This window comes from Synchiropus splendidus, chromosome 7, assembly GCF_027744825.2.
Source record: "Synchiropus splendidus isolate RoL2022-P1 chromosome 7, RoL_Sspl_1.0, whole genome shotgun sequence".
Taxonomy (NCBI): domain Eukaryota; kingdom Metazoa; phylum Chordata; class Actinopteri; order Syngnathiformes; family Callionymidae; genus Synchiropus; species Synchiropus splendidus.
In genome coordinates this window covers 5674673-5686788 of record NC_071340.1, presented here as the reverse complement: position 1 = coordinate 5686788, position 12116 = coordinate 5674673, and the positions used below count along the sequence as shown (strand labels likewise).

General features: G+C 44.1%; 1 protein-coding gene across 1 annotated transcript; it reads left to right on the top strand.

The window, feature by feature from the left end:
* Positions 1 to 2831: 2831 nt before the first annotated feature.
* Positions 2832 to 10967, top strand: LOC128762667 (uncharacterized). The gene is made up of 5 exons (XM_053871083.1): positions 2832 to 3077; positions 7011 to 7165; positions 9348 to 9549; positions 10027 to 10191; positions 10413 to 10967. The coding sequence occupies exons 2-5, from the start codon at positions 7031 to 7033 to the stop codon at positions 10568 to 10570; spliced, it is 660 nt and encodes a 219-aa protein (XP_053727058.1). The 5' UTR covers positions 2832 to 3077; positions 7011 to 7030; the 3' UTR covers positions 10571 to 10967.
* Positions 10968 to 12116: the final 1149 nt, after the last annotated feature.

Here is a 12116-nt window from a genome sequence, read left to right as displayed (position 1 = left end):
ACACGATGCCAACACTTTTCACAAACCTATGCGACCTCTCGCGTTTCTTCATGTGGCAGAGTCAGAGTCACATCATGCTGCTCATCTCACTCCTGTCTTGTTAGGGTTAAATATCTTTGCAGGAGAGTGTTTATTTATTTATTTTTTAACTTTTTCGTACCAATTTAAGTACGCATCCTGTAACACCTCTCTCATCCTCTAATCCAAATCAGTCACAGCAGATTCTCTAATGAATGAAGACGGTTCTTTTAGCCGGCTGAGTTGCTGGGTCCTCTTTTTTTATGCTTCTTCAGTTTATTGTATTGAGAGTCAGTTGGAGGTATACTACCTTTCAAGAGGTTCAACGCCTCCTCACGTCGATAAAGTCCAGAGAGCTGTGGAGCAAAATGTCCTCATGGGTGATGCATAGAATAACATTTTCAGCTGAAAGACTTTCTTAGGCTAATGTTTTGGGAAGGTAGACCGTGTAACGTTGAGCAGGAAGCAGTCCTGTCCGGAGGCGCAGATGATCTGGACATTTAGCCGTCAGATCCACGACTAGATAACCGTGGTTCTCGCTGGTTGTATCCTCAAAACTTTGAAAAAAAAAAGTATTTTTGGTTGGGGTGAATCTGATGAGCCAGTATTTTGATTTGTAATTTATCATGAGGATTCTTGAAGAGCACAAAATAATTGCGGTTTAAACTGAGTGTTTACCTCATAGAAATACATTCTGCCTTAACAAGGTGACGCTCATGCGTCGATGCTGCCTGTAAATCATAAACAACTTGACAACATAGGCACGCTCAGGAGCTTGAAAGATCACATCATCCAGAACGATTAAATGTGTTTTATTAGAAGGAAACAAAGTTTCACCTTCAAAAGAGTCAGGCAAACCTTCAATAAAACTAATTATTCGTCATTTTTTACAGCTCCAAATATATTGGCTGAAAACATATAATAAATCCATATAATAAATCCATACAATATTTTGAGGTACAGAGTCCATCATATTGCAATACATGTTGTGCAAAGTGAGCCTGACTAGAGCCAGAGGGGCCGACAACAAGACAAGACAAGGGGTTTGAAACCTGAAATCATAATAAACCTCTTCCATCATTTTTTTAGAATCCAAAAGGAAGTGTTTTACCGCCCGGGAGCAAACAACGTTTGTCATCCACCATGCTTGTGCGTTCTTTAGCTGTGCGTTTCCTGAGTGAGACGTTCTTTTAATGGTGCACGATGCTCTGTTGCGGGCTCTCGATCACACCCTCAGCTCCATCCTGAATGTATCTGTCCACCAGATCTCTGACACACTCCCACGTTTGAGTAATACCTTTCACCATCAAGACGGTCCACTTCCTTCGCTTCGAATGATGGTGGAGTGGCCCAATCCACCACCATCTTTTGCACAGTTCAGCTTGAGGTTTGAACGTATTCAGTATTATTTTCAGAAGGACTTTACTGCAATGGCTGTTAAGACTGATGGTGCGGTAGTTGTGGCACAGTTAAAGATTGCCTTACATTGGAAGAGAGATGATGAGTGACTGATGTCAGGCATTCACCACTCTGCCAGATTTTGTTGCACTGGAATGTGAGGGTGTCGATCATTGCCTCACACCCTGCTTGGGCGAGCTCTGCTGGGATGTTGTGATCGTCTCCGAATGATTCTCCTTTTTTCACCGCTTGGACAGCTACCTCAGTGTGTTCAGGAGTGCACTTCTGCCTCCGTGACTTGGGTCCATGTCAGGACTGCGGAGTGATTGTTGCGGTCAGAACAATATTGTGTCCACCTGCCCAAAATTTCCCGTTCTTCCGACATGCATTTGCCAGTCTTGCTTTATAAGTCTTGTTAGCTCCTTAACAATTTGATATGCCATCTGGGTGTTACTGCTGGCCTTCAGGCTGTTCAGAGTTGATATGCACTTTCCCTCAATCCATGTCTGTTTCGCTGACTGCACGCCTGTCTTAATGCTCTTGTTATGTTGTTTCATTTGATGGAAGACAAAGAGGATGAGGAATCATCAAGCCTTTGCGTGTACATTTACACTAAACACCAGGACGTGTTGTCTTCTACTATGTACGATTAGTTGAAGTTGCGTCGTCTCCGTTCAGTGGAAAAGTGAGACATCTAGTGGTGGTTTCACCATGACACAACAATGTTCATTCATCAGTAAGCTATAACGTAAATGTATTCTGCACTTCTGTATTTACAATTACAGTTTATCTCATCGGAGCTAATGGAAAAACAACATGCCACTGAATTAGTGTTTTAAATGAATCAGCAGCTGTTTTGTCTTACAAATCTATATTGTTCAGTTTGGCCCATTTATTTGCCTTATTTAGTATACTAAGTCGATTTTATTAAATAAATAAATCACTAAAATATTACACTGGAGTTTGTGACTTGATGGAGACTATCAATATATGTGTCATGTTTCGACGAAGAGCACGCATTGCGACTGCGAAGACAAAACGAAGTAAATATTAACACACGAGTTATACCTTTTTACACCACGAGATGTCACTGTTGGTCGGTCTAAAGAAGACCCGGGCATTTCTATGTCTACTATTACGTCTCATTGATTCATGTTTCTCATGATCTTCCATTGAACTGAAAGTTTCAGCATAGTGTGACATGATAATTTATTTAAACAAAGTGGTGGTTTCCAGAGCAATATATGGCATATCGATAACTGCGGTGAAACAAAAATCTTTCGAGAATCGCGCAGACTGTGCAGTTGTTTGTCTCTCTAGAGTTGCCATAAAGTCATGACGCGTGTGGACGGACCATTGCGCCTGTGCGCATGCGTTAACAGATCGTGCAGCTGTGCTAGATTACATCCCTGGTCCAAAAAAAGTATGTTAAAAAACATCATCTGAAAGATTCCATAATACTTTCTACCACACGCAAAGACGTTATACCTGCAAAAGACGATATTTGTCAAGCAAGTGTCCGTTCCACCTCCTGCTCATCGTGATTGGCCCGTGTCATGTACAAGTTATTGCTTCCATTTCGTATCGCACAAAAGTCAGAATCGACTTCTCAGAAGACAATTGTGCACCTTGGAATTCAGGACACCCAATAGGCAGACAAGGTACTTCTTTCTTTCGGCGTACTTCATTTGTACAAAAGTTATAGAGCGTAAATGAACATTCGGACTCCAGAGTCGTGGTTCTGGAACCGATGTTGTAGTCGTGGTTTGCTCGGGAACATGGGACAAGAGGAAAGCGGAGAAGCGAGGCTGGGTGACACGCTGCTGGCTCGTCCAGACCAAAGCGTGTCAGGAAGTTCACAAGAAAGGCGAGGCGTAGGAACCGTGGGGGACTTAGGGGTCCCACCCACCTATATTGGTGACGGCCGCATTTGTCCCACCCCAAAACTTTATCGCGGAGGTTCTCAACTAATGTGCTTTTATTTTGAAAGCGCAAAACTGCGTTATGTCTGTGGCCCGTACCGCACCGAGAGAGGGAGACGGGAGATAGCGGCAGACAGCTCTTTCTTCGGTCCACGGAAATGTTTAGTCGTACTGCCACCCGATAAAGTACAACCCTAGGTTAACATAATATTTATTATTTGATTTAAGACTCAAATAATAAAGACTTGAACATTTACTTAATGATTACATTTATAATGTTGTTTTCATTGGAGCAGAAATGTGACTCATTAAAAAAAGCAAAGTTCACTGCCTCCGCAGGACTCGAATTTAAATTGTAATCATTGACCCCAAGTCTGGAGTAATAGTTGTACAATTCTCTCCTCAGCTAATTGACAGAATTTCCCCTCCACATTATGATTAAATTCTCATCTCATTTTAGTGGCCAGTCGGTCCATCAATCCTTATACTGAAATTATAGCTTATTTATTATGATTATTTTAAAATTTATATACAAGTGTTAAGTGTAAAATACATGTTGCTGTCATGGCATGATGATAGAAGATTTACATTTACATTTAAAGAGTGTGCTTATTATTGATGCATTATCATGAAATTAGTGGTTACTTTTGTCCAAAAATATTGTTGACAATATTATTGCTTGGCTTGGTGGCCGTTCTACTATGCAGTTGACAATTCATCATTGTATCCCACCTTGTTCTTGATGAGGTCCACTGTACGGAGCCTGAGGTCATCAGCTTCCATGTCTTCTGGCATTGAATATATGATGTTCAATGGTTTCCAAGTGTGTAAATCTGTCCTCAGCGTCATAACTTCCACGTGATAGTTTGCGGCTATCACAGTATGAATGTCTTTCTTCAATTCCTAGGACGTCCGCTGAGGTGATGTCCCGTTGTGTCCATCACTTTCAGCTTACATTGTGTTTTTGGTGACTCTTTCAACTTAACAATTTCCTTTGACTTTGAGCTTCCATCCAAAGTGTCACCATACTTTCCTTCATCTCCATCACATCCGTTCACATTGCCGCCTTCAGATCCTTCATTTCTGGTTTCATGCACATTTTGTCATTGAGTCATCTCATTTTGGGGTGGAATTAGTATTAGTCCCCCCCGCATAACGACGGTTTCTTCCAACAGACTTACTTCCGGGTCTCGGCCGATGCTTTCTTTCCCTCAGAGTTTGAGTCAGAAGTCTGTTTTCGATCCATTTAGCTGATGCTGTGCTAATTTGAGACCATCTTGTCTAAGACATGAGTCTGAATAGTGGACAAGTCTCTCTCACTCTCTCTGTATGAGTCCTTATCTAGTCTTCTTTCTGCAGTGCACCTGTGTTGGCGGTTGAGATACTATAAGCAGTTAAAGATTTCCTAAATACAGAGGATGTTAACTCTTATTATAATTATTTTCTTAGAAAAGGTGGTGATTATGGAAAGAACTGATTTGAGAGATCAAGTTATAGAATAGAAATGGTTTGCAATGCATTTTCAATCCAACCACCGGCATAGTATTGGAGCCACAAGCTGGTATTTGACATGGAGCATATGACTCCATGTAAATTATGGCCATTTCCACATAAGCCACAATGACTAGAAGAAATTACCCAACTTCATGAAAATGCCCTGAAATCAAACAAGCTCCCCTCAAAGAACATCTGTCCACAGGCTTGTCACAGCCACTCCCCTGCAATAATCAGTTTCACACGGCTTTCCAGATCTCACAATGTTTTTTTTGAGTTCAGCATGAATAGAATGGATTCATCTGAGTAGACCTTCCCCGCCGGACCCCTGAAAGCTGGAAAAACATGAGCATGTCCAATGTGTCTTGTCATGTTGAGACGCAGTCATTCATCTGCAGGATTTTGCAATCAGAATGAACTTTTTAATTTTCTTTGGCATTTGCTGTCCCATCCTTTTGTAGAGCCCTGTGGTTACTGTCTTGAACATGGATGCTTTGTTCTCACAAGAAGATGAGAAGATGATTTGGTGTTTTTAGGAAACGACATTACCACCACGTTAGCAACCGTTGCTAATGGTTTCTGAGTGAGTCGGGGATCACGCTGGTGATCAAAAGCGCTACTCTGCACTTTAGTTAATTCACATCTATTCTTCTTGTGATACATAGACAACACCATCTCCAGAATATTTAATATTATACAGAAACTTGGGAGGTTATTCCCAAAACCTGATGAAGGAAGCGTGTTTCTCAGACCTCCACCCTGTCTCTCTGGCCCCTTCCTCCTCAGACCTCCACCCTGTCTCTCAGGCCCCTTCCTCCTCAGACCTCCACCCTGTCTCTCAGGCCCCTTCCTCCTCAGACCTCCACCCTGTCTCTCAGGTCCCTTCCTCCTCAGACCTCCACCCTGTCTCTCAGGCCCCTTCCTCCTCAGACCTCCACCCTGCCTCTCAGGTCCCTTCCTCCTCAGACCTCCACCCTGCCTCTCAGGACCCTTCCTCCTCAGACCTCCACCCTGCCTCTCAGGCCCCTTCCTCCTCAGACCTCCACCCTGTCTCTCAGGCCCCTTCCTCCTCAGACCTCCACCCTGTCTCTCAGGCCCCTTCCTCCTCAGACCTCCACCCTGTCTCTCAGGCCCCTTCCTCCTCAGACCTCCACCCTGTCTCTCAGGCCCCTTCCTCCTCAGACCTCCACCCTGCCTCTCAGGTCCCTTCCTCCTCAGACCTCCACCCTGCCTCTCAGGACCCTTCCTCCTCAGACCTCCACCCTGTCTCTCAGGCCCCTTCCTCCTCAGACCTCCACCCTGTCTCTCAGGCCCCTTCCTCCTCAAACCTCCACCCCGCCTCTCAGGTCCCTTCCTCCTCAGACCTCCACCCTGTCTCTCAGGCCCCTTCCTCCTCAGACCTCCACCCTGTCTCTCAGGCCCCTTCCTCCTCAGACCTCCACCCTGTCTCTCTGGCCCCTTCCTCCTCAGACCTCCACCCTGTCTCTCAGGCCCCTTCCTCCTCAGACCTCCACCCTGTCTCTCAGGCCCCTTCCTCCTCAGACCTCCACCCTGTCTCTCAGGCCCCTTCCTCCTCAGACCTCCACCCTGTCTCTCAGGCCCCTTCCTCCTCAGACCTCCACCCTGCCTCTCAGGTCCCTTCCTCCTCAGACCTCCACCCTGCCTCTCAGGCCCCTTCCTCCTCAGACCTCCACCCTGTCTCTCAGGCCCCTTCTTCAGGAGACTGAACCTCACTTAAACCTAATTATAATGACCTTGCTGTTTTCATCCTCAAATTGAGGCTAAACCTTATGGTGTCTGGCAAAATGGCCCGGCAAAAGGCATAAGGGGGAAGGCAGAAGGAGGTGTTTCCCCAAAACTGGACCACACTAAGATAGTTATGCTTAAACACACCTGCACGCACGCACACAATAGTGTGTGCTGCGCGTAGAAACATATTTAACCTGTGTATTTAATTGAAGCCACGACTGTAAAACCCCACCCAGCTAGCAAAATTGAGAACCGCAGTGTAAAACCACACCTTTAGATTTGCTCATAGTTGAGACTGAACGTCACTCACAGAAAAGTAGCTTGAGGCTTCTCAGCAGATAAACCACAGTCCTCCCCAAAATTGTCACTTGACTTGCAACTGCGGAACCTCCCTGATCCGACTGCATTTTGATCTCTGTTCCCTGACAGTGTGCTGACTCAGTCTGAGGATGAAGATTGTCGTGCTGGGAGCCACTGGGCAGACCGGACAGTACCTGGTCAACCAGGCGCTGCAGCAGGGTCATCAGGTGACTGCTGTGGTTAGGAACCCGGACAAAATGAGCGTGTCTCATGAAAATCTAACGGTAATGATTGACTTTGCTGCATTTTTTTCTGCATGCTCTTTGCCCCTCTGGTTAAGGTCAGTGTTGTACTGGAGCAGTGAAAATCAGGTTGATCACCTGCAGGTCATGTTGAAGTGGTGTGTGAAGCAGGTTGTTCGCTAGACCTACTTGTCTCTAAATTTAACGTATTTAAAAGAAGTTGACGTTTGAGCCATATGTCAAGATGATAAACCTCTCAGAAATGTGAGCTGTTGTTCAAGAAAGTAGAAAATGTTAATCTCTATAAGACAAGATATTAATAAATTATTTACTACTTCTGCATGGGATCGTATGGGCAGCAAACTAAGTAATGAGTCCCCTGAAACCTCCCTGTGCTCTTTTGAAGGTGTAGCCATGTCCTGGTCTGGCCGAGGGCATTCTGCCCACTTGATAGATGCTTTTGTACTTTTGGAGGAGCTGTAGTTCGACCTCCTAAAAAGAGTTTGGACATCCTGCAAAGAAACTAATTGTAGCCTTTTGTAGCTTTAACACAGATTTACCAGTACAGTGGTACCTCAGTTCTCGACCACAATCCGTTCCAGACGGCCGTTTGAGAAGCGACTTATTTGAAATCTGTATTGATTTTTCCCATTAGAATTAATGGAAAAAGAAATAATGCGTTCCAAGCCTTAAAATAGGCTTTTGTAGGAGTGAATGTAGAGTGTCTGCTGCAGGTGCGCTGTTCGTCTGTGTGTGTGGCCGCTGCATGTGGGAGGGGTTGCCGAGTGAGTGACGTCTCTCCAGAAGTGAAGAGGTGCCCGGTGCGTGTCCAGCTCTGAATGTGCGCTTCTGTGCAGTTTGGCTGTGACAAAGTCATAAACCAAGTAACGCTCTGTCCGAGACTCGCCTCATCCCTGTCCCAGCTCCAGCCCACAACAGGACATCAAACCCTGGAGTGAGCGCTCCAGCCTCGGAGGTGTGGAGAGCGAGCACCTCCCCTGTGACACTCTACCATGGTCCAGTGCGGAGACAGGAAAGGTTTTACACCTCAATATGAAGAAAAAACAGTCAGTAAATGTAGCTAACGGGACACGTCTGCATACAGAGGCTCCGCTATACACAATAACAAAGCCCGTCGTGGGTCAGCTGATCGGTCTATGCACGTCTGGCTTTTTTCGGGTGTTCAAGTTCTGGATTTTCGTTCGAAATCCGATTTGTTCGAATTCCGGGACGTTCAAGAACCGAGGTATCACTGTAATTTGTCTTCACAACCTCATCGTGTCCTCATGACTGACCCTCGCCTGACTTCAAGTGATGTACCTGAACTTGGGCGCTTCACATTCAGCTATAAACAACACAAATACCTAAAGTTTCAAAGCCCCTTTCATACTTAAGCAAAATACCTGGGAACAGTAAGTTAACCCTCTAATTTTGTGACGTATGATTCAGCCAACTCAGGCTTTGGACCGGCATTGTAGCGATTTTAGACAGGAGACCCACATGCAGCAGGGAGGAGACTAGAGTCCAGAACTCAGTTCCAACAAATTTAATTGGAGAACTAAGTCAAACAGAACCAAAAACTCAACCTCTAAGTACAACGAAACAAAACCAACAAAAACAGAGAACCAAATCAATACTCGACCTCTACGCAAGAGGGAGACAGAGTCCAAAAAAAAACCGAAATCAAATAATCCCGCAGTGCCAAAAAAAAAACCAAGTGTCCAAATGCACAAACAAAAGGAAAAAAGACACAGGGTTCAAGGCACGGTAAGAAGTCCAATAAATCCGCAGGATTCGGGGGAGAGGAGCAGGCAACAGACACACAGGGCAAGGGAAACCAACAAACTGACACCAGTTGATTCTTCTGGCAGGTGTTCTAATACAGAGAGCGGAATTGGCGAATTGAGATCAGGTGTGTGTGTGTCAGCTGTGCCTGCTTGGCGGGAAACAGAAGGAGACGATGCCCTCAATCCTGCAAGAGCAGAAGAACAGTGAGAGCAGGAAGTCGTCCATAAAGATAAGACATGACGGAGGGAGCTCATGACAGGCATTAAGAGCCCTGCAATAAACATGTTAAAGAAGGTACTTGCAGTGGATTTGGTCAAACCTCATGCTTGTGTGAACGTCAACTCTGCTTTTTTTGGTTCCCTCTGTTCGACTCTTGATGGTTGCTTAGTGTTGAATGTTCCATAAAGCACTCAGAACTACACACTTTCCCCTGTAGGTGGTGGAGGCCAACATTTTCTCTTCTGACAGTCTCAAGGCTCATTTCAAAGGTCAGGACGTGGTCATGTCCTGCCTCGGCTTCTCCGTCTCCTTCTTCAGCAGCGTGACGGGATACACACTATCAATGAACGCCATCATCAGTGCCATGCGAGAGGCCCGTGTGAACCGAATCATCACCATGACGTCCTGGTACACTGAACGTAAGTTCGAAGTGGAAGATAAGTCCTAATAGTCCTAATATCACATGTTCATTACCGGTGCAAACTGTCTGTTTGAAGGATTTTGAAGGACATTTGAAGGATGAAATGGAGAACTTTTTTTTTCTGTGGTATCTGGCGGGTAAAATGCAAATCAAAACAGTAATGTCTGACTCGAGGTCACTCAGGGCACCAGGCCGCACCAATAGCCAAAGGCTGCTAGACATTCCTTCAAACTTCCCTCGAGAAATATGGGGAGCATCGTGGTTTGAAACAGAAATCCAGAATCATTTTAATTTGTGTTTATTATCAAAAATTACATTACAAATATAAATGTAATTATTAGTACAATGAAAACACATTTGTCATCACTACTGACAAACATGCATATTGCAGTTTTATTATTTGCTTGTCCACATGAAATACGAATGAATCCTACATTTTTCTGGACACAGTCACGCACTGACCTCTTTCCTTCAGCCAACTCTGGGGGCCGTGCCTCTTACCTGGTCCGATTTCTGCTCCTGCCCATGATCCGAAGTGTCCTCACCAACCAGTTTGAGATGGAGAAGTATCTTGAGCAGGTGGACGACCTCCAGTGGACTGTGGTCCGTCCACCTGGACTCAGGACTCAGCCTGCCACAGGTAAAAAAAAAATAAAAAACTCATCAAGAAAGTTCAGATGTTTCTGAGGTGGGCCAAATACAGCTGGAAGGAATGTACTAACTTATCTCTTTGTGCATTAGTACGCTCTGTCTTCATACATTTTACTACAAAAAAATGAAATTAAAGAAATGAGATGCAGTTTACTTTATTTGGAGTCAAGAGAGTTATGCTTCATTTTTATGTTTCTCTTTCCTCTTCAGCGCAAGAGTTTCTGACCCACGAAGGATACTTTGTGCCCGACAGCAATGGCAACCCTGCTGGCACTTTTGTTGCAAGAGGGGATGTTGCACGGTTCATGCTCTCGCTGATCAACAGCAACGCCTGGGTGAAGAAAGGCGTCTCCATGACGACCAAATGATGGAGAATTGATTAGTTCAATACGGTTCTGTTGATTGAAAACCCGGTAAAACCACATATATCTTCATTAAAGTGCGGTTTATGTCATCCTGACTTGGATCTTACGTAATCATATTGAAGAGGAAAGGAGCAAAAGAAAAGCAGTACTGAACAAAATTGTGCAATTCTCACAGGTTTGTATCCATTATTGTTCTACCTTAGTCATCAAAATTTACAGCAATAAAACCGATCAAATTCTGACTCAAAAGCAAGAAAAAAAAACAAAAAAAAATACTGTGTGAAGTAAATGACGTCTGGTTGCACTGGGGGTCAATGGTTGACGGGGAGCGCAGACGATGGTGTAGGTGCAGGATCTGCATGTGACAGTCTTGGTGGCAACACATGGTCTGCGTGTGTTGGGCGGGTTAGCTGTGCTTCTAGACATCAACAGTTCTGCAAGCGACTACTTGTTGAATAGTGGACAACCAGATGCCAGCAACTGTCTGCAGTGACACCCAGCATCCACCATGGCTTTTTATTCTCTTCAATCTGAGAAAGGGTCACGACATGGTCACGCTTGTTGAGCATCTCCGGAAGACACGCGTGCTTCACCCTCAGATTTACTCAAAATAATGTCCTACAAGTGTCCTACAAATAATAATCTTACAAAGCAAAACATGAAACAATAGGAGACCAATATTACATGTTGCGTTATAATTCAATTTCAGTACATCTTCTTTTTATTCATTATTACAATTTAAAATTAACTGACAATTCTCAATAGCTCATTTCCAATTGGCTATTATTCTCCAGTTTACTCAACATCTTGGAAGTCAATCAAACCTCTGTACACCAACTGCATGTGAAAACCTGCTGACTATTTCAAGTAGGACAACCAGTATAGTGAATGACTCTAAAGTGACCAAAGTGGAAAATGAATATAAAAGCTGGGTCATAAAAATGAAACAGAGCCTTGACCTGAAAACATGATGACCTTATCTTCTCTGGATTTACTAACTGGTAAAACCTGGTATTAAATACGGACCGTTGGTGCCTTGATAAAGTAAAGTGGCTGAAAAAGGTTTTTGGACATTCAAATTTGACACAATCTCAAATATTATCATGAAAAATCTGTTTTTGTGTTACAAAAGGGTTGGCTGCCTTATAGAGACACAAACAAATACCATTTTGTTTTCCTTCACTAGGAAATCTAACAACACTAAATTCTTCGGTTTCAATGTCATTTGTCACACTTTGACTTTTAGCAGTTTTAGCAGACAACGCGGCATGTGTTCAAAACCGTTTTAGCGCCACTCTCTTGTATCACTCTCTTGTTTTGTCAAGATTAAAGCTAAACTTTTTTTGGTTATCACATATGAACTTCCTTCAGGCAGATTTTATCATCTTCTTCATGAGTGTGGCGTGGGGCATGTGATGCTTTAAACATTAACAGCTTGTTGTGAAAGGGGGGCTGCGACGTGCATAAAGGGGAAGGCAAAATTGTGCCTTTTATGGTGGCACATCTGCTGTGTGTCTACAGCCTGAACACCCAGTGGTGAGTTGAATAA